The 21,558-nt window shown below is 43.4% G+C and overlaps 3 protein-coding genes across 4 annotated transcripts in view; 1 reads left to right on the forward strand and 2 right to left on the reverse strand.

The window, feature by feature from the left end:
• Nucleotides 1-14,965, forward strand: part of LOC118109669 (potassium voltage-gated channel subfamily D member 2) — a 35,964-nt gene extending 20,999 nt beyond the window's left edge. The window contains exons 3-7 of one of the 2 annotated variants that reach the window (XM_035156961.2): nucleotides 8,174-8,336; nucleotides 8,792-8,890; nucleotides 9,813-9,911; nucleotides 10,910-11,130; nucleotides 12,353-14,965. In XM_035156961.2, the coding sequence (XP_035012852.1) occupies nucleotides 8,174-8,336; nucleotides 8,792-8,890; nucleotides 9,813-9,911; nucleotides 10,910-11,130; nucleotides 12,353-12,530 (760 nt within the window). In that variant the 3' untranslated portion in view covers nucleotides 12,531-14,965. The remainder of the gene's footprint in view (nucleotides 1-8,173; nucleotides 8,337-8,791; nucleotides 8,891-9,812; nucleotides 9,912-10,909; nucleotides 11,131-12,352) is intronic. The other variant, XM_035156962.2, reaches the window with a different exon arrangement.
• LOC118109427 (dopamine D2-like receptor) lies at nucleotides 14,288-16,369 on the reverse strand. The gene is made up of 2 exons (XM_035156535.2): nucleotides 14,787-16,369; nucleotides 14,288-14,561 (listed from the first exon to the last, which is right to left on the reverse strand). The coding sequence occupies exons 1-2, from the start codon at nucleotides 16,326-16,328 to the stop codon at nucleotides 14,391-14,393; spliced, it is 1,713 nt and encodes a 570-aa protein (XP_035012426.1). The 5' UTR covers nucleotides 16,329-16,369; the 3' UTR covers nucleotides 14,288-14,390.
• Nucleotides 16,370-19,112: 2,743 nt separating this feature from the next.
• LOC118109671 (parapinopsin) lies at nucleotides 19,113-21,490 on the reverse strand. The gene is made up of 4 exons (XM_035156964.1): nucleotides 20,820-21,490; nucleotides 19,927-20,255; nucleotides 19,517-19,762; nucleotides 19,113-19,372 (listed from the first exon to the last, which is right to left on the reverse strand). The coding sequence occupies exons 1-4, from the start codon at nucleotides 21,169-21,171 to the stop codon at nucleotides 19,217-19,219; spliced, it is 1,083 nt and encodes a 360-aa protein (XP_035012855.1). The 5' UTR covers nucleotides 21,172-21,490; the 3' UTR covers nucleotides 19,113-19,216.
• Nucleotides 21,491-21,558: the final 68 nt, after the last annotated feature.

Genomic DNA, 21,558 nt, shown 5'->3' on the forward strand with positions numbered 1-21,558 from the left:
GCCATGATGGCTAATGGATAAAACTGGAACATTTAAGCCAGAAATCATCCCATGTTTCTTTATGGTGGATACAATACTACCAAGACAATAAATCCATTTAGGTCAAAACCTGGTGAAACTGTTCTCTACCATTAAAAGCTGATTTTTAGATACTGTAGCTCATGAATGCACACGCTGCAAACCCAGAGTTAAGGGGCCATTTGGTGGAGGGAGCTGATATCCAGCGGCTGCTCTGTGCGGAATCGCACATCAAAGTTAATCTTGCACCGTCTGCTCTGGCGCTGCAGAGCACTAATCTGCTGTCAATGTGATGAGGCTCCTGGACCAGTTCCTCTTTTCAGCACAGCGGCACAAGACCTTTCACGTTTCTTCGTTCTCCTACAGCACCTGATCACACTGCAAAGGTTACAGGGGTCACTTTGAAATCGTATCTGCTCAATACCAGTTGACCTATAGCATAGTTTCTAATGTACAGTATGTTTCAGTAAGAGGTCTGTCTGATGTGGTGTTGTCGTATCATCCAGATTCTGCTTTTGCAAGTGCATTTTTCAAACTTCTGGGACTAGGATTTCACATTGTCCAACGCGATAAAAATAACAATACAGCTACAACAACTTCTACTAGCTGCTGCTGTAACGACTGCTTTCCTTTCTCAAATTGACTCTCTAAATTGGTAATTGTTTTGCGTTTTCACCGTTAACCCCACCTCAGTCCTCCACGTGTCATAGGTGACGTACTGTAACTCAGCCCCTTATCAATCTAAGCCTTTGGTGTTAAAGAAAATGCCTCCGCACTTCCGTCCGCATGCAGATTAAACAGTGATGAATACGGAATGTGTTCATTAGCATAATCGCTTGAGTGTCTGATGATTTCATTTCATTATCAACTTCTCTCATAATCCATAGCTCCGGCACCCCTTCGTGCTCCCGAACCCACTTTCATGTTCCTTTGCCCTCCCTATTCAGCCACGAAGCAGTGTAATTGCATTATCAAAGTATTATACTGACGTTGTGGGAATATATTTTTAGCCCCTGGCTTTCTAAAGTAATATAAGGAGGACGGGGCAGAAATCTACACATGGAATGACAAATCAGACTTTAAACAATGTTTGACGGAGTTTACTCTGGTTTCATCTCGCCCCTGACCGATTCAAGACTCGCCCCATCCACATCTCCCACTGACATGCACAGATTATTTTTCTCACATTTGTGTGTTTGCAGGAAGGCGTGCTATTTTATGGGTCCATGTAGAAACTTAACCCCTGTAAAACTTACTGTTGTACTGATAGGCCATTCATCCAGCAGTTAAAAGAAATTGCCCCAAGGAATTGGTTGTAATCATGACAATGAAAAGCCAAAGTGGATGTGACTTCGCATATAAGAGCACTGAAATAGGGGTACTTTTTTGCATAGGACAGCAGTTGTTTTTCAAGAGTCAGCAGGTGTAGACTGAGACAGTAGAAGAGCAGAAGAAAAGAGAAATGTCAAGCAGGGCGGCTCTAGCGCTGCATGATAATAGAAAAGGAGGAGAAAAAGAAAGGGAATGAAGCGTTTCATCTCCAACTCATAGTTAGAGGCGGGCAGGTCCAGGCAGAGGAAGGGTGAGTCAAAGTCAGGAATGGAAGAGCAGTAGAGAGGAAAGCTTTTTATCATCCCTGACTCTTAAGAAGATCTCCCAAATGAGAGAGGGCATGCATGCTAATGTCAAAGCCGCGGTGATAACTAGCTGCCTGGTTTTCGTAGGGTGAGGGTTAAGCTGGGATTTGGAGTGCTGAGGGAATACATGTTTGATATGTGAGCGAGAGAGAGAGAGAGAGAGCTGAGGTGCCTTTGCTCGAGCTATACGTGGGGGATTATTCTATATGGTTTATCTGTATCTGCATAGCTAAATGAAAGGAATTTCACTGTCCGTCATTGGTTGGGTGCAGTTGCCGAGATTCCTGGGTGAACGTTCAAATGGTAGATCAAAACCACGTTGACATCGCTGCACCACGAAGTCTTCATTTACAATGTTTTAACACCGACTGGCATGTAACGTCTGTCACGTTCTAACCTTCAGCTCTGCCCGGTGCCTTTCGCAAATCCGCAGAGACGAAATCTCCATTGGATTGTGGAAAGCATAAAAAAATGAAATCTCCCATCTGCGCCACACTTCATCTTATTACATTTCAACATCCAGTCAGAACAATGCACCCCATGTTTTTTTTTTCTTTTCCCAGAGTTGGTGAAGTTCCCCTATCTCGAAGTTGTCCTTCCCTGTAGCTATTGTTCGCAGTTACTCATGCTCAAGCGCTCTGTGTTTCCTACCACACGCATTACACCAGGCAGTGCGGTCCGCTGGCTCCCCTCCTATCTCTGCTTTCCCATCTCCCCATTATGTTGTGTAGTTCTGCCAGCCTCTCCTTCTCTCCCTTATCACCTGCAGTGAAAGTCTAGCGGGCTAATCCCAGCGCCTGTGGGATTCCCCCATCTATAATGATGTATATCTGAGGGATAGCATCGGAGCAGAGTCCTATCAGCCCACACACTCTTAATCCCATCAGTCCTTGGTGTCCAAACCCAAGAGGGGCTGCATTTTGGATGTTGTGCTCCCGGGCCTGGAGCCAGAGATGCAGTGCCAAACATCAGGAATGATACTTGGTGTTTAGGGATCATGTTGGAGATCATGTTCATTTATTGTGCTCCTGATTCAGAAAGCTTCTGGTATACCTCCCTGAGGATTGCATTGCAGTGGTTCGTACAGTCGTCGTGCCACTGCATTGGAAAAAATCTTGCAGGGTGTTCGACACCGGTGAAGCTGCCAGTCTCCCCGGCATAACAAAAATGTCTTTTCTCTGTTTTACAGTGTGTTCACGGTGGAGAATGTACTTAATATTTGAACATGCCGACCATAACACGAAACAGATTTACAGTTGGTTCATCAATAATATAAATACAGTATATAGCACACGATGAGTGTTTTCCTTTTTTCAACTAAGCGTCACTTACTCTTGTTTATGTGTAAATGCAGTGTTCTCTGTTTGCAGCATTTCTCTTTTTGTTCTTGGTGGTCAGATTCACAAATCATCCTGGCACAGAAAAGAATGATCATATAGCCCTTCTTGTTTTTATGAACTAAATTTTTTATGAAGGCTCTTAATATGACATAGCCCCCCTCAAGACCTCTCCTGCAGTACTCTATAAATCTTGTGGTCCTCACAAATGCACCCCAGAAAAATGTATATCATCTTGTCACTCATATTAGTATGCCCCTATGACATGCAGGCAGTATAATCCATTTTCTTGAGATTCTAAATTCATAGTTGTACGAGCATGATGGAGTTCAGGAGGAAAATTACATTTTTGTGGTACATCTATTATTTAACTGTCAGCAAGGATGAATACTGTGTTCTCTCAGCCTTGTGGAGAAGGTACAGAGAATCGTATTGTCGAGGAGCATTGCTCCATTTGCTCCTTGTCATGGCTTGTAATAAATGGAGCCTTTCTCGGTTGGTCAGCGTAAGGCTTCATCGCCTCTTTGTCAAGTCTGTATCTAGATAAGATTTTAATGTGGTGTCCACTCTGACACTCTTTGCTGCTTTGCAGTAGCTTTAAGTTTCACATCACGCCCGACTCAGGTGTCACCTCTGCTGATATAGTATCTGATACTTCCCGACCTTTCCTTCGTCCCGTGTCCCGGCACGATTTTAATGCCCCTCTGTGTCATTATCAACTTTTGATTGGTACAGTCAGTGACGGTATCAGAGTTTCAGGATAATTGACAGTTTTCAGTCTCGTAGGTTTTGAGGGATTGTCTGTGCGGTGGAAGTCATTGAACTGTGAAACTGAACGAGTGAATTACCTCAGAAAGCCCTGATGGGAGCTTTGTGTGTTTGGTGAAGGTCAAACAGAAAACCATGCATTCACAGAATGATCAAAGACAAGCTGTGGATACTTGATGCTGCAAGCAGGTTTGAATTCATTATCTTTTTGATAAAAAATAAATAAATAATGCTTTGTCAGATTTAAATGTGTTGATCTTGACATTTTTTTCTTGATTAATTGCTTTTTCAAATTAATGTCTCGTTTTACTATCTCAATGAGCATTGCCTTGTTAGTTCACCGTGACCCAACAGTGGCCAGTTAGTCCAACGAATGTGTCTCAGGACAATTCCACAGATAATAAGAGACAAACGCTGAACGGGATGTGAAAGTAAACCAGTCTCATGGAACAAGGTGAGATTGAAATTAATTTGAGATTCAGATTATGAGATTGCAGGCCCCTCAATAATTACAGCCATGAAACAAGGCGTGTAGATGGTGCATTGAGATAGGACAGTGCGCTTAATTCATCTCCATCCCAATCAGCTGATGAGTCAAAATGCTTAATGTATTAATCAAATTAGTTTCTTTCCATTGCTTCTCATTGAAACATCAGAGGAGTATATCAAAGTGAAGTTTGATGAAATAGAGATTGAATGTCTTTCCAATGATGAATTAAATGGGACGGTTCATTGCAGCCTGGCAGCTTTAGCTCCTTCATCACAGGATTTGTCTTTATTTGAACACCTTGACCTTGATCGCTTGCATCAGTGGATTGAACAATGCCAGCATCTCTCTTTCCCTTTGCCTTTGTAAATGCACTTTACTAGAGATATTTCCGCAAGAGGCGATTTCACGGTAAAACCCAGGAAGAGGAAGCTAGAAGTCCCCATGACAGAGGTGCCAGTGGATGATTGGATTTGAACGCTGTTGACAAAGCCCTCTCAGCTGAAAGATCTGCCACAATCCTTCTTGGATCCTAATTGTCAGCACTGCTAAGCTGTTGGCGATGATCTCAACTGGCAGGCGAGTGAGTTGGTGGCACAGCGGGACTTACTTCAGACCTCTATGATTACATCAAAAACTGGAGCTTGTTCTCACTTTAGAGAGGTTTGTCTCCCGCCAACCTCCAAACACTTCAGTAGGCTGGTTTGTCTGTGTGCAGTAGGTGTAGCAGCTCTGGTGACCACGAAAAGGTCAGGTTTTTACAATTTATTCTCATACTGCCTGAAAACATTTTGTTTGATTGGAGAAAAAAAAGAGATTTGTCCTTTCTCTAAGAAAAGAAATAAAACAAATTAAACATACGTAAAGTCATCCAGATATGTGTTTTTTTTTCTTGTCCGTTCCCTCGAACCAGATGGCTGATCAGATTTCAGACTCAGGCTTCTGGAAGACAATTAGGGAACAAGATTGCTTTTTTGGGAAGAGGGTTTGGTTTAAGTAGATGTCAAATTAAAGGCACACAAAGTCACACATTACACAAGCACACATTACACAGCCACACACACACACACACAAACACACACACACACAACCCCATCACATAGAAATGCACACACACATACATATATGCCCATGTACACACACGCACATTCACACATGGCTTTAACGCCTATTAACACACACCAACACACACACACACACACACAAGACACACACATTACATGAGCACACATTACACATACACAATACACACACGCACATGCACACGGGCACATCCACGCACACACACACTATATGACTGTCTATGTGTGTGTCCATGTGTGGGTCTTGGGCGTGTCCATGTCTTTTGGTGTCGGTGCTCGCTGTGAGGCGGTGAGGTCATGTACAGAAATCTGTCTCCGACCACCTCCTGATGGAACACCGCACCGCTTTTAAGGTCAGCTGCACAAACTCTGCCACGCAGGTTGATACAGGGACTCATTAATGTTTTATTGGTCTATTATCCAAGCCGGACGGGGGACATTCATTTCCCGTTTCTGGAATTCAAATATTCTTTAGTCTTGACATTTCTCCTACAATGTCTGAGGCGAACCCCCACTCTCTCTCTCTCTCATTCTCCCTCTCTCTCTCTCTCTCACTGCGCTGGGCTTCATCTGCAATGCTGTCATCGCACCGTATTCCACACAGGATGCGCTGTTTTTAAGAGTGGCAAGAGTGCGAGCACAGTATGGTTTCAGGTGGGTGGAACTGGGGAATTGATACTCAGTCATTCCGACACCCCTCTTCCTCCTCTGCAGGGTGGATAAAGATCTGGCCATCCATCTTTGTGTCTCTCCCATGTCAGCTCAGGGTAGCGAACGTGGGTACCTGGTAGTCGTAGACAACAAGAACAAAGCAGGAACATTACTTTAATCTCTCAGTGCTGTTAATTCCTACCTCTGCCATCATCCAGGAGGCAGAGCTTTGTGTATCTCAGCTTCCCCCTTATGAACAATCCATCACTGTTAGTGCCCCTCTCCAGAGTGCGCTTGCTCCTTTTTTTTTCACCTGCTCACCACTATGCTTTGCTTTCAAAAGACGATGCTTGCCGGAAGAACCGCAATACATTGTATTCCACAGTTGACTGTTCAGACTTATTTCCTCAACCAGCAGCAGCATCTCGCCGCTCCTCCCATTGGAATGAAGCACATGTGAGCAGTCACATTTAAATGATGCAATGCAGCCCTGCATTTTTATGTGGATCTCTTAATAGCCATCAACAGTACTTTCAGAATTTATGATAACTTACACCTCGTCTGGTTTCGATCTATAAACGATCTGACCTGCAATGAACCTAAATTAGAACATATCCAGACATCTCTGAAACTGAAAGCAAACTGTTGTACATGAGGTCCCATCAAGCGTGATATTAAAATGTCCACTTTTACATCTTCACGCCCAAGCTCTGTAAAGACCCAGGCTGTTTGGGCCCGACGTGATAGGAACCGGAGGCTAATGACTCAGGCAGACGGCCGTGGGCATTAGACAACTTCATTTATGAAATAGTCAACCTCCCGTGTAGCGATACATTCACATTACCCTGCCTCACTTGAGAGATCTGCTGTCACAGCCACTGAGCAATGCTGATGTCCTTTCCTACCTGCATTCATCTTACTCTCCGGAGGTAATGGTCTTCTCAGGTCATTTGCGCATTAGGGTCTCGATCATTCATCTCACACACCTGCAATCCTGAGGACTGCATGGTCCTCTCCGGCGCGTACCGGGATGTTTAGAAGAAAGAGAAAATACACATGCTCAATCATTCCTTTCCACCTGTTTTGAAAACCCAGTGCGGCCTAGCCAGTAGAGGGCTATCCGTGAACATGCAGGATATCTTCGCATGATTTGTGTGTATAATTTGCCGGCTTGTGCCTCAGAGAAATTAGGACTTGCTGCCTTGTGTTTTTTTCTTTTATGATTTTATGGTGTTGAGTGATAATTATCTCTCTGTGTATGAGTTTAAGTGTTTGTGGGTGAATGTTTACCGTGTTGGTCAAGGTTGTAATACCTGGTAAGTGTCTCTGGAGATGTCTTCTAATGTAAAGAACGTAAGATCGTGAAGACAGTTTGATTTTAGCTTTAGCTCAAGCAAAGACGGGTCTGAACGCCCGAGAGGAGACGGGCGAATTAATCCCGTTAATGGAGATGATTCAGTCACATATGACACATACAACCATTAATCTTTTCATGCTGAATGTAGCCTGTTCAACATTTGCCATGATTGTGCTTAGGTACACCATCGGATCAGTGTCGTGCAAACATTTCCAAAGAGCTTTTTATCTTTCAACGTGAATTGTTCAAATGTGGTTTCGTTGCAATTCTGCATTCAATATTCAAGGTCCATTATGATGAGAGAAGAACAAAACACAAAAGTGGCTGTTGCTGAGGCCCACAAACCTAAATGATCCCTTCAGGGTTCAGCACTACACTGTTCTCTTCCCCTTTCTTGCTTTTACTCGACGTGATACTGCTCCGTGTATCTTTCACAAGCTGTTTGGCTAACGGAGGGTCACGGGGGACGTGTACCACGTTCGGTCACAACTGAAAGCATTAGCCAGTGCCAGCAGGTGTGTAATTATATATGAAACAGGCTTTTGAAAAAAAAAAGGATCATCACGATGGCATCAAGAAAGTAGGCCAGGTAGAAGAGACTTCACAGAAGTCCTATTTATTCCTCACCCACTTCAAATGTGCAACTTTGTATTTGAAGTTGTGAAATAATCCAAGGTCAGTGTAACTATTTCAAGACTTATTAAAAATAACTTTAGACACACAACAACTTAACATGATAAAATAAGCCTCCGGAGCGGTTTCTTTAAAAAGAATGTGTCCTCTTCTTGTTTTTTCTAGCTGCTGTGCTCACTGTGTGTCTATTTTCTGTGTTTCAGGTACGGTGACATGGTGCCAAAAACAATCGTGGGGAAGGTGTTTGGGTCCATATGCTCTCTGAGTGGGGTGCTGGTCATCGCCTTGCCTGTCCCTGTCATAGTGTCAAACTTCAGCCGCATCTACCACCAAAGCCAGCGGTCGGAGAAGCGACGAGCCCAAAGGGTACTGACTCTCGCCCTTCCTCTGCCGCTCTCTTCCTGTTTCTCTCTATCTCTCCTTATTTTGCTTCTATCTGCCCCTCTCTTCTGTCTCTGTCTTATCCACACGCAACAGAATGACAGGGCAAACGCTATCGCCCAGAATAATAATCTTTTATTGTGCTTCTGTGTATGTCTGTAGTGGGTGAGCTAGACTTGCTTTGGGTATATTTCAGTGGGGAAGAAATAAGAAAGGAGTGACAATGACTAAACAAATGATCTTCAGAGTTTTGTGTCAGCAGCTTTTCACTGGCAATATGTGCATTTCTCTGAAAGTGTTTGTTAATGCAGAATTTCCTAATCGTAGATTTCAGCAAAGCCTCTCCCTACTAAATACTGTGGCAGCCGGGGGGAGACAGAGCCAATTAGTGTGACAGCAAAGCGTCAGAGGCTAAAACAGAGGTCTGTTTGTTTAAACAGAAAACGCGGCTTGCTAGAATCTGTGCTGCGAAGAGTCGAGGCACTAATGCCTATATGCGCTACAAACAAAATGGGCTCCTGATCAACTCACTGAAGGAGGTAACGGGGCCAAGCAGCGGCTTGGGGGCTGACTGACCGGGGCCTCGCTGACATCTGCATGCTGCTCTGCTCGGGGGTCCATGCCACCACACACAGGGGGAGGGGGTGCTTATCATGCTGTAACCCAGGGGGGCTGCTGTCATTCCAGTGCTTCAGTGTGATCGTCCTCTCTTTTACATCACACCTCTCAGCCGCAGCATCGACATCCTTCGTCAACACCCTCTCTCTCTGTCCATACAGCAGGAGGGCCAGGCAGGCATACTCGCCTGCTGGTGGAGCACAGCCATTACAGTCACACTGACTCATGACCTAGCTCTGCATGTCTGTCCAACAGGGTTTGGAGGGGAAGGAGGGAACCAAAGGCTTCCTGGACAGTAGGTCGCCCATGGAGGCTGTCGGCTCGGCCTGCATCTCCTCTAAACTCTGTTTCTGATCTGCTGTGTGTTCCGTGTGTTATTTCTAGAGCATCCAGGTTGTAGTGCAGACTAACACAACATACCTTCCATCCCGGAGCCGTGCAGAGCTTCATCAAATTGTGTGGTGTGATCGTGTTCCGGAATCTGTGCTGTGTTTGGTGCAGTCTGTTCGATCTGTGTCTAGGTGTGCCACTGCTGTTGCACTGAAATGAGTTCAGTTTTAAGTGGACTTTTCTGGTCCTTCTCACCTAAATCAGCGAAAGAATGAAAAAACCAAGTCCATCCGTGAAACATGTTGTAATCGGTCAGTGTATCTATGCAGCTCTAAAACGTCCCCATCTCACTAGGTTCTCAGTAGATTGGCTGCCGTGCTACAGATCAGCATTTCAACCCTCTGCTTTTCGTACTCTCCACTACATCACCTAGCCGTTGCCTGACACTCTCTTTCCATGAAGAGTCTGAGCCTGCTCACTTACTTTTTTCTTTTTCCCTTTGTGTGTTCCAAGGCCTCCAAGGAGGCAGGAAAAGCCCTGGTGGCGAAGGCCACAGGCCCTCCCTTTGAGATCCAGCACCATCATCTGCTGCACTGCCTGGAGAAAACCACGGTAAAATCCCCTCTCTTCTAATTTTTGTTTTATTTCATGAATTAAAACCTTTCTACTATCGTGCTATGGCTCACTGTAAAAAGTAGCTCCTCTTATGTAGTGTTTCATTACCATGACAGTTTGTGCTGTATCACCAGCAGTGTCAGCCTGTTACCATGTTTTGCAAATAGAAACAAAGTAAGTTCCTTCATTCATGCACAAACTGCAGAATCTATTTCATGCGAGTTAAAAATAGCACTAAATGGGGCTGGGAAATGTTGAGTCCCCTCGCCAGCAACATGCTAGAGATAACATGACTGCCAGTCAGTAACATTATTTCCTCCAAACAAACCAGCACACTTCATTTTACACTATCCATAATTTAGAGAAGTAAGAGTCTCTTTAATGCTCGGCCGTGACTCAAGTTTTACACTTGCAGCTCTAAACCCTGTGCGGAGACATGGGCAGACAGTAAATCAGTGTTCCTCATCACAGATCATCCTCCCCCAAGTAAAAGTCTTTCCTGTCGTGGAAAAGCTCCATAAAGGCTTCATGCCATTCAGATGGCAGCGCTCATGTGTACATCAGGCCTCTCATGACGTGCATTATAGATGGCAGAGAGGAGAGCAGACGTGACAGAGGGAAGGTGTAAGAAAAAGGAGGCACGATTCAGGGCATGGCATCGGCTTCTACGCGGTGTCACTCTGCCACCTGCCGGCTGAGTCGGAGACATCCTTGGAGGCTGACCTTCAAGTCACGCTCATTTGTCACAGGGATAACAGTTGTGAATGTTTTCACAGATGGCACTTAATATGGACATCTGGGCCAATATTTTCATATTCCCTTGATGATTCATTTTCCAATTATTAAACAATTTCGCTGTGGATTCTGCTTAGTCTGCTTCGTCTCTGCTGTGAAACGTCTTTACTCATTATTTAACGGAGCCAATCGTTGATTTAATAGAGTGATTCATGAGCATCATCAAATCCAGATTTTCCCTCACTGCCTTCCCTCCGCAGAACCACGAGTTTGTGGACGAGCAGACGTTCCAGGCCAACTGCATGGAGATCTCCACGATGAACAAGTCAGGGTCCCGCAACTCCTCGTTGTCGTCGTCGCCGCACCGGCTCAGCTCGTGCTGCTCGCGACGAAACAGGAAGAAGAGCAGCTTCAGCCTGCCCAGCACAAACAACCAGGAACTCAGCACCATACAGATTAGAGAGAGGCCAGTGGTCAACAGGTGGGCTGTCTCTTTCGCTCCTTTTCCCTCTTTCTACATCTACGTCTGTTCTGTCTCATATTAATGTCTCATGCACATCACTGATCCTGTAACATAAGACAAGCTAAACTTTGTTGATTCCATGCAGGGACAGTAAAGGCAAAAACAAACCAGCATTTCATCTCTGTGATAGTCTTAAATGGCCAGTTCCTCAAAGTAGCTCTGCAGATAAACCGACTGGTGTATCGGCGGAAAGTTTTGTTTTTATTATAGCCTCTGTATCTTGCCTCTGAGATTTTTGTTGACGATGATTGATGTAAAAGTGATGAACAACACATCCTTCCAGGGACAGTGTTCCCGTCACTCTGGACCATCCACAGAACTGTGAATAATTTTCATTAGAACGACTTTCTACTGAAGTTATAGTCCCTAATCTCTGTGAAAACTGTTGACAGTTTTTTCTGTGGATTATTCAGTGCAACGAGGACACTGTAGCTACGAAGAGGGCTCGCTGCCGTGTTCAATTTTTGTTAGCAGCACAGATGAAATTCCCCTCAATTTTATCGGGCTGCAGAATAATCAAAGCTGAATATAAAAAAAATATGGACAAATAAAACATAAAGTAGCCGTGTTTCTAAATATCACAAGGGGTAAGTAAGTAAATGTGGTTATTATTATTATTATTTTTATGAATTATTTTTAACACATTACACATTCACATTACAAAAATGTAATTTCATAATTTGGTTGAGAACTCGACTCCTTTAACTGGAACTTGTGTGTATGCGCAGATTTTCTCATTTCAAAACAATTTTGTGATGTTTTGTGGATCCAGCACCCATCAAAAGATTTTCTTCCTGGCTGTGCGTGTTGTTGCTATTTTTTATTCCTAACCATTAAACCTTATAATTTCATTTGATTTAACATGCAATAAAAAATAAACATATAATTAAATGTGTTTTTATGCAACAAAAAACACTTTTATTATGTCAGTTTTTACTGCCTCTATAGAGAAATTACTTTAAAGAGAAATAACTGCAGTCCACATTGAAAACTGAAATATACCTTAATGAGCAACAAGAGCTACTTTTCCTTTCCCTCTTTGTGGAGAATGCCTGTTTGCTAAGTGTGGCTTTGTTAGAATATAGACGCTATGAAAGGACTCTGTGTGATGCAGGCTTTGTGTAACACATTCACAAGGTCAGGCCTCTCACCCTCTTTCATCCTGTGTTCTCTCCTGCAGCCGCTCCTGCCTGAATGCCAAACTCGATGGTACTGTGCCCTTGAAATGTGACGAAGCTTACATCACTCCCTCCATGGTCCGCCTGTCCGCCCCGGTGATGACCTCATCGGACGGGGACGGCTCCACAACCGCCATCGCGTACTCTCAGAGCAACATTGTCCGAGTATCTGCCTTGTAGATGTCACGCTTATCTTATCAGCTAACTGGTCTCGAGGAGAACCAGATGCTGAGGAGAGGGACCACCGAGCATCAACCTGCCATAATCTAGAGGGATTATAAGATTAGCAGAGGGGGGAGGGGGGTGTTTTTGAAGTAGTGATCTCATCTGATGTCAAACTCTGCATGGTATTAAAATGATGTGGACGGCTGCCTTGGAATAAAAGCGACCAGCAGATCTTGCTACATTAAGCACAGAAGAGCGAGGAAGGGTTTTGAGGATTGCGTGTTTTTTTTTGTTGTTGCCTAAACATACTGAGAAAAAAAACTTTATTTTTGAATATGTAATGTTGGTGTATTTGTTGTCTTCTGATTCAGAGGAGGAAAAGATGTTGTTTCAAGGTCATGCTTGGTGACCTTAATTGACAAAGCACATATTCATTACCCGGGGGCCATATTTGTGAATATTCAAACAATCTATGTGCACATTCACTTCAGTCAGCACCCAGTTATATAGATTGTTTTTTTAAAAACCCTAATTAACTGGTTTCTAATCGTCCCCTCCCTGTTGTAAATGCAGAAATCATGAATCCACAGGAATGAATAACTGTTATGAATATTCATTATCTGACTCATTAACATGTCCACGTCATCGCTTGATGAGTAAAATATACTACGCATCCTGACATGTCTGTGAAATGTGCAAGTGAAAGTCAAAACCACAAAATATGTGTTAGATTACATATATGACATTCTGATATGGATCTATATGTCGAAGCCATTGTCATCAATGAAAAAAACAGGGTACATATTAGTTAGGTTCCAAGGTAGAGATGTAAGTGAATGTTCTTTGCAGCACTTAACTAATACTAACCCTAATGTGGACACACATAGTATTGACCTGGGAATCCAAACGAAAGAGGGTTGAGCATCAATTCCACTGATTTCCTGTTATATCACCACATTCAAAGGCAAGGTCGCACTGTGTCAAAGGGCCATTTTGTACATTTTTCATATTGTAAATATCTCAGAACTTTATCAACTGCATTTAGAGTTGGCTCCTCTAATTTCTAGATTTAGTTGACAGTTGTTGGCATTCTCTTTCTGTCTGTTACCTGGTTGAATTAAGGATTTGCATGCTGTCATTGCAGAATTCTGTTTTATTAAAAGTATGTCTCTTCTTCTTGTCGGGGGTTTGTCAGTAAAAATTGGAAAATGGAGAAAGGAAATCACAATGAGGCTGGTATGTTATGTAAATTCTGCAACACTTTGCTTTTAATGAAATACAAATCTTGTCATGGGGTTCATATATAAAGGGGTAAGGAAGGATGAATAAATCACACATTGTGCATTTGGTTGAGTGGATAGAATAAATACTGTAGCTCTACTGAAACATCCACTTAATGAGCCATGTCTTTTCTTTTTTTTTAAACTAAAACACAATTAGGTTGATTTCATAACGTTTGTCTCCTGATTGCTCAAACAGCATCACTAATGGCGGAGATGGGATGATAATTAGGTGATGCTGGAGGACATGTGAGGACCTGACTGGCCCAGTGGTGGGTCCAGGCTGTAGGGTCTCTGGAGACGGACGCACAGGCCTCACCGGGTTGTTTGACAAAAAAACTCGGCAGCCTCCTCCCCGCTGAGCTGATTGCATTGGTCCAGGCTGCTTCTCACAGCATGCAGCGCCTCAGCTCTGCAGTGTTAAGTAATTGCTGAGAAGTCAGCCTGCAGAAAATCTGAGATAACACAGCGGCATATAACATAATAAACCTCCTATGTACCTAAATACAAATCACACTTTGGGTGCGTGTGATTTAATTTAGTTAAGATTTGAATGCAATGAATAGACCAATTTTAAGTAATGACTATTGACTGGTCATTTGTTCTGGTGCCACTCAAAGGTGAGCGCGGATTTAACCTTATTTCTTATTCTGTCAAATTCGGTGCGAAACTGTGGGTTCACTGCGGCGTATATTATGGGGTCGGTCAGTGACGTTACACAGGAAAGAGACACTGACAGGATCTCCACATCCTGCATGATGTTTTTCTGGAGAAATAGAGGATTAAAAAGAAAATGTTACAGATCATTCAGAAAGACTGTAAAGGCTGTCAGTCATTAAACACACAAACACACACACACACGCAAACACAAAATACTTCACACTTCACATCTCTACTTCACACTTGCTTGTTTTTTTTGGTCCTAAATGTGATGTCACAGCTTTTCACTAAATGCTTGTAAAGTTGCATCCTTGCTTCTGTGATAACTCACCGGTGTATTCTTGTTTTTGTGAACGACAAAATTCACCAGGATAGTTGTGATCAGCGGCAGCCAGAACAAGAGGAAGGTTATAATTATGTAACCAGCACGCTTCGCCATTTTGCTTTCCTTCTTTTTGTTCGCTCTCTCTTTACTTGCTTTTGAAGGCATCATGCAAACGGCACCTTCTACCTCCAAGTTGTCTTTGGGAGCCTCTGTTTCTGGAGCGTTACCTGAGACTGGAGGTAATGACGACACTTGATCTACTGTGACAGCCGGGGTTAGTTCTCCACTTCTGTCCTCGCCCTGTTTCGGTTTAATCTGTAAAACAGCAACAGATTCAGGATCTTCTGAGCAGGGAACACGGGGGCTGGTTCCTGTCATTTCAGTGGGTGCCTTGTCAGTATTCACTTTCTCTTTGGTTTGGTCTTCTGTGTTAAATTTGCTTGACACCTTCTGTGGCTCTGCAGTTGAGCTCTTAACACTGCCAGTGGCACTTGTATTTGATGGTTTTGCTTCCACTCTCGTGGCACAGGGGTTGGACTGCTCTGTTTTAAATGGTTTCTCTTCAGTCTGCAGTCGCACTGCAACCTGCTTTGCAGGAGGGCGCGGCTGTTCTGTTTCCAAGTCTGTTATCTCCACAGTGTTCTTCAATTCTTTCTCTGAACCAGACACACATTGTGCAGGTTTTATTGGGGTCAGTGGAGCAGTTGAAGAATCTTTCTTTGATGAACACACCTCAGCTGTAGTCACCGGCTCGACCTGGGCAGCAGGTGGAGAGGTCTGCTTTTGCTCAGATTTTCCATTTTCCACAATCGTGGTTTCTTCTGTCTTTTGTTTATCCTCTGTTTTTTCTTTCTTAGGGAGTGGAAAAGTACCTTTGTCGAATACTTTGCGATTGTGTGACCTCACAATGGCAAATATGCCGGCATAGAATCCAATGATAAGCCCGAAGCAGGCGGCCCACAGTGGGAACAGCATGTAAAGTCCAAAGGTGTCATAGGAGGCTAACATTTCTCTCTGTAATCCTTTGCACCTTACGTGCACGGGTGAGTCCTTTATAAATATGAAACAAAAAACAGACACCAGAATCGATAAGGTCCACGTGAGAGGAATCAGCACTTTGATCCGTTTTCCTCGTTGGCGTATTTTGAATGGTTGTGCAATGGCCTGGTACCTTTCTGCACTGATGCATGCCAGTGTCAACAGCTGGATACAGCAGCAGAAAGAGAAAGAGGCCACTTGAGCATCACAGAGCATCTCGTCCACATGTCCGTACTGATGCACAGCCACAATGATGGTCAAGAGAAAGGGGCAGTCCATTACACACCGCAGGATGTCTATGATCGCCAGATTCACCACCAGCGCATTGTTCGAAGTTTGCAGTGACCTTTGGTGATAAACTGCCAGGATCACAAAAATGTTCGCAGCAATTCCAACAACAGAGGTCATCAGCAGCACCAAGCTGTTTGCCACCACAAAGGTGATGTCAATGTATTCCTCCCAAATGGTGTTGTTCCCAAAGTCCCGTGCAGGCGCAGGTTTAGCTCTCATCTCCGAGTTCAGAGAGTCGACATGTTTGGTTCTGTATCTTCACACGCAGACCAAAGTTACACTAAGCTGTGTGATTCTCCGCTGAGCGACTGAGATTAATGAGTGAACCCTGAGCCTGGACAAGTTACGCCGAAGTATCCGCCCTTTTCATTATCACCCTGCAGCACCAGCGGCCACCTGGGAGTCCTCGCTGTTCACATTCATTAAAAACTGTGCTGTGTATTCACAGCAGAGACGAATGGAAAGAACGGATGGCTGATCAAGGAAAAGCTGTAATGTCACTATTTTCTCGATCCTGATATCCAACTTTTTGAAATGCAGTAATGATGATGGGATGATACTATAGTTTATTTCTCTGTGTGTGTGTGTTTGTACAGCTATCCATTTCATTTAATACAGCACCACACAAAGGTTAAAAGCTTCGCATTAGCTATGCCAGATGGATGACTTGGGAGTTCTTGAATTGGCTCAGGAAATAAGGGGAGCCATGCTGCTGGATTATAGCATGACATTGTGTAATCCTGTTTGGAGATAAAGTGTGAAATGCTCTTTGCTTCAGATCTGAAAGCTTATGGACTATGCCAAATCTGGGATTAGATCAACACAATGCATCTTTCTCCTGACCAGCCTACATATTAGACTGATCAAATGTCTCTCAAACGACATAAACAGGAAGCTCTGGAGAAGAAAACGGCGGTAAGGTCGTCGATCTTCTCAGCGGGAGCAAATAACTGTGAATATTTGAAGACGTTGTAAACTGAGAAAACACATCAAGCGACTTGTTGAAACAGAAATAATGAGACAAAGGGGGAGTTGCAAATGAAAAATGCTTTATTTAGAATTTGATTCTCATTTACAATATTTACATCAAGCAGGTGAAACAAGATGGAGGGAACAGGACAAAATAAAAATGTAAACAAAATTCAACCAGACATGTTTTATTGTACAAACCCTAATGAATCCAAAAACTCGATATATCTACATAATGACTTTACTCCATCATGGACACCGATTGCAATCCTACTACATACAAATTAAACAAAGTCATGAGAATTAAGTCTCTAGTTACCAATTGTATTGTAATGTAAAGTGAGAGATGTGTGGAGCAACCAAGTGACATTTTGATATGTTAAAATGTTTTGGTCATTTTAATAAAAGAATACAAAAATTGTCAGATTCAATGACGTTATCGCAAATGTTTATTCTCTTATCGTCAAAAGTAAGATCATGGCTAAAACATGGTTAATTAAATTTGCCATCTAAAATCATAGCAATACAATAAAGTAAATCACAATATAATAAACAATCATTCAAAAAATATGAATCCTAGTTGCTAAATAAACAGTTCAGATTCTCTTTAATTGCATCCTGTCTCTTCCTCTTTCTCCACTGATGCGTGTAAGTCTTGGCTGTGGTGACTCAGTGCGGGCCGTGGCGTGTGCCATGTGACACTCGACGTGACGGGTTTGATTCAGGTCCACAGACTGTGTCATTATGTCATCATTCCCCGAACTGTTTAATCCCCCTCTGAACTGTCGACAAAGATTGAAAAACACAGAATATAATACCGACACAGGCTCACCAGGCAGAGCACAGAGCAGGATACCGAGAAAAATCTTTAGCTGTCCCACTGAATCAACATTGTTAAAATAAAACATGTTGCTTAACAAGTGCACGCTAATATCCTGTTTTTCTAATCTGATTTTGTGTGACACACAATAGCATATTGTTGCTTCTCTGCGACTGAAAATTATATTTTTAGGCGTAACTCCTGCATTCATACATCTGTTTATAAGCAGATGTGAAACCTATGTACAGTTCACCGCAGTGATGACATTTTGTGTTTTGTGCAGCAGAAGTCTGGAAATGTTGGTAAAAGACTTTTGCGTACTACAGAAATAAGTCAAATGATGTGGCGGAGCTGCCAGTGTTGATTGGATGATGGAGCTGGTTACTGTTTACTTAAATTTTTAAATCTTTGCATAATAATGTTACATAGAAGGAGGCGCTGTGCTGCATTTCTTACAATAAAATCCCAGCACTCGCTCCCAGAAAAACTCCTTGTGATATAAAAATGGTTGCACACTCCTCTATACGTGTGAATCAATATTTCATTACCCAACTCCCTGAAACTGTTAATCACCCAAGTGGCTTTCTGAGAGTCGGAAGTCTCTTCACTCACGCTACACTAAAACAGGTCCAGTGCATTTTATTTACGAACAACAAGTCAAAGGTGTGACTCCCTCCCTTGTGTGCAGGCTTCTTCAAAAAATTCACAGAGATGGAAGAAATACAAACATTAATTTCAGTCGGAGCTTCCTCACTCCCTTCTTTTTTCCACATGCACAAAGATCTGCAAACATCAATATGAAAAAGTTTATAGTTTATTGATCGAAGCAAATCACAGAAATAAAACCATCTTAATGATCATTCTGATTGGTCTAGAAAAAAAGCAATGGACAATAAATACTGGAACACCCTGCAGTTTAATGCAGTTCAATACATCTATCTATCTTTCTATTTATCTACTGGCCGTCTGTCTGTCCACCTATCTGTCCATCCGTCCGTCCCTCTGTTGTCTGTCTATCTATATGTCACTCCGTAAGTCCATCTATCTATCTATCTATCTATCTATCTATGGTCCATCCCTCCATCTATCATCTATATCAGTCTGTTCGCCCTTCCGTCTGTCTGTCTGTCCATGTGGCCTTCTATGTATCAAGCTATCTATCTATTTAATATTGTATTGAATTGTATTCTCTCCACCTCGTGAACAGCAGCTGTCTCTGTGCTCGTTGACACAGTGAAGACGTCTGTGTGAGACACGAGCCTGTGGATGTGCAGGTCTGTGTCCACGGTGAGGCACCGACATTCGACAGCGGAGACAGTCACAGAGGCAAAACCCTGCATTGCATGCTGATGTTCCTGTTTAAGGGGATCACATGGCTCCTCCTGTTCAAGGTATGCATGTTGATGCTGACACTAGTGGGTCCATGGGGAATGTATCGTCCACACGACAGCACCTCCAGGGTGGAATCGCGGAACTGTGGGGCATAAAAAAAACATAATCACCCTGTCAGGAAACATATGAGCAGTCGTTTCACAGGCATGACAGGCAAATAGGCCTCTGTATTTCTTGTGCGAATCTTGGTTCACACTCAGCCTTTGCATCTCAGCTCCACGCTTACCTGTTTGTTGGAGAGGAAGTAGATGATGGGATTATAGACAGGGCTGGTCTTGGCAAAGTACATGGGCATGGTTGCAAGCAGCGGAGGGATGTAGAGCTCAGGGTCCACAACCACGACCACTGACAGCGCCGTGTAGGGCAGCCAGCAAACAAAAAAAGATACAATCATGGCCAGGATCATATTGATGGCGTGATCGTTCTCCAAGTGGCGGGAACGCCCACCCTGGAGCTCCACACTCCTGTTCAGCTGCATGAGTGGAAAAACACATTTGACCCCTATTAAAGGTTCATAGCCTGTTTTTGTCTGTGGGTGGTAGATTGCAAACAGATGAGAATGGAGGTGTGAGTTTTAAAATACTGTTTTAATGGTGTAAATGTGTGATAAATATGCAGACGCCGCACTGAACCCACCTTATCCATGGATTTGAGCACTTTGGAGTAACAGTAGATGATGACTGTGACGGGGAAAATGAAGCAGAGGAGGGTGTAGAGGATGAGATAGCTGTAGTTGCTCCACGATCTTTCCTCCCAGGCCAGAGAGCAGGAGGTCTGGACTCCCTCGGGTCCGTAGGAGCTCCAGCCAAACAGCGGAGCCACGGCCCAAAACAAGCAGTAGACCCACACGCATACGAGTCCGTTGACGCTTCTCCGCATGCTCAGCTTAAAACCAGCTCTTGGTTTACACACCACGATGTAGCGCTCGTAGGCGAGCAGGGTCAGAGTGCAGAGAGAAACCAAACCTATGGGGGAAAAACAAAAAGAGAATCTCAGCTCAAGGGGAAGTTAAAGCTTTTTTTGGGCATTCAAATGCATGTTTTTAAGTCTGTCTTAGAAAATGTAGTTTGTGGTGCAGAGATTTCCCAAGACAACTAGGGCAAACGTCTCATGAGAAGACGGCTGCTGTTAAAAGCTCTGGAAAAAACTATGTGTTTACTCGAAATCAACATTTGATCAGTCCCAAAATCATGAATTAAATCCTCAAAAATCGAATAATTTAAAAGCTGTGATGTGAACAGAAAGACTCCTCTCCCACTTTTCCCACAGTGTTATGCAGAGCTGATGTCTTTATCTCTAAACCTCATCCATTGTCTGGTAAATACATCCTCTTTCCCTCTCAATCGATAAGTAAACCTTTCATCACACAAATATCTGGTTTGATTTCTTCAAAAAGCAACAGACAAAAGCCCCAGAACATAAATGTTTTAGTAAAGCGACAATGAATTCAGGGGTAAAGCATTTTATCTTTTGATCCTTCCTTTACTATATCATATATCACAAGCATTGTCAAACACATCTCCACTCACCAAAGTAATTGACTGCAAATCCTTGAAACACACAGGCCGTGTGGCCAATGAAGAAATGGCCTTTGTAGTTGGTGATGGTGACGACCAAGGAGCCGCACAGGCCTATCATGAGGTCAGACACGGCCAGGCTGAGGATGAAGACGTTCATCGGGTGGAGCAGAGACGGGTTCCTCAGCATCACGGTGATGACGAGGCCGTTGTTGAAAACTGTCAACACTGTATTGATGAACATGAGGAAGGAAAGTATGCTGAAACCAACCCGAGGGAAGATGGTGGGAGCCACCGTCGCCATCTCGGCGTGGTTGTACGGAGGATGAGAGCTAGAGCTCCACGCGGTGCTGTTGCTGTCCATGACGCCCTAAATGAAGTCCAGGTGAAACCGCTGTGAGGCCAGAGGACTAAACCCTGAGACTCTGTGCTCAGATCAGGACACGGCGTCACAGATCTTATCATTTCTGATCCCTCAGCTTTTCTTATTTCCAAGATCTCAGACTCTGCACCTGTCTGATAGAAAAGGCATCAAATGCAATATGAGAAATTGGTCCGTAACGAGATTTAGAGGTTTAATCCCATCAAACCAGCTGCTGTAATGGTAATTGGAAGAGTTATTAACACGGGATAAATTAGTGCTCGAAATCAATTTTCTAAATACGAAACGTTTCTTCTCCTTTTGTTGTTCACAGAGCAAATAACAAAGTAAATGGAGCCGCACACAGTGGACTGCACACTCACTAAACAC

This window comes from Hippoglossus stenolepis, chromosome 5 (genome assembly GCF_022539355.2).
Source record: "Hippoglossus stenolepis isolate QCI-W04-F060 chromosome 5, HSTE1.2, whole genome shotgun sequence".
Classification (NCBI taxonomy): domain Eukaryota; kingdom Metazoa; phylum Chordata; class Actinopteri; order Pleuronectiformes; family Pleuronectidae; genus Hippoglossus; species Hippoglossus stenolepis.

Bases quoted from the DNA above. Each gene is read 5' to 3' on its own strand.
- LOC118109671 (XM_035156964.1), bottom strand. From the start codon at position 21,171: ATGGACAGCAACAGCACCGCGTGGAGCTCTAGCTCTCATCCTCCGTAC. The intron at 20,256-20,819 runs GTGAGTGGAGAT...TTTCCCCCATAG, and splicing joins ATTTGCAGTCAATTACTTTG to GTTTGGTTTCTCTCTGCACT. The intron at 19,763-19,926 runs GTGGGTTCAGTG...CCACTCATGCAG, and splicing joins TGCTCAAATCCATGGATAAG to CTGAACAGGAGTGTGGAGCT.
- LOC118109427 (XM_035156535.2), bottom strand. From the start codon at position 16,328: ATGAGAGCTAAACCTGCGCCTGCACGGGACTTTGGGAACAACACCATT. The intron at 14,562-14,786 runs GTGAGTTATCAC...CTATTTCTCCAG, and splicing joins ACAAAAACAAGAATACACCG to AAAAACATCATGCAGGATGT.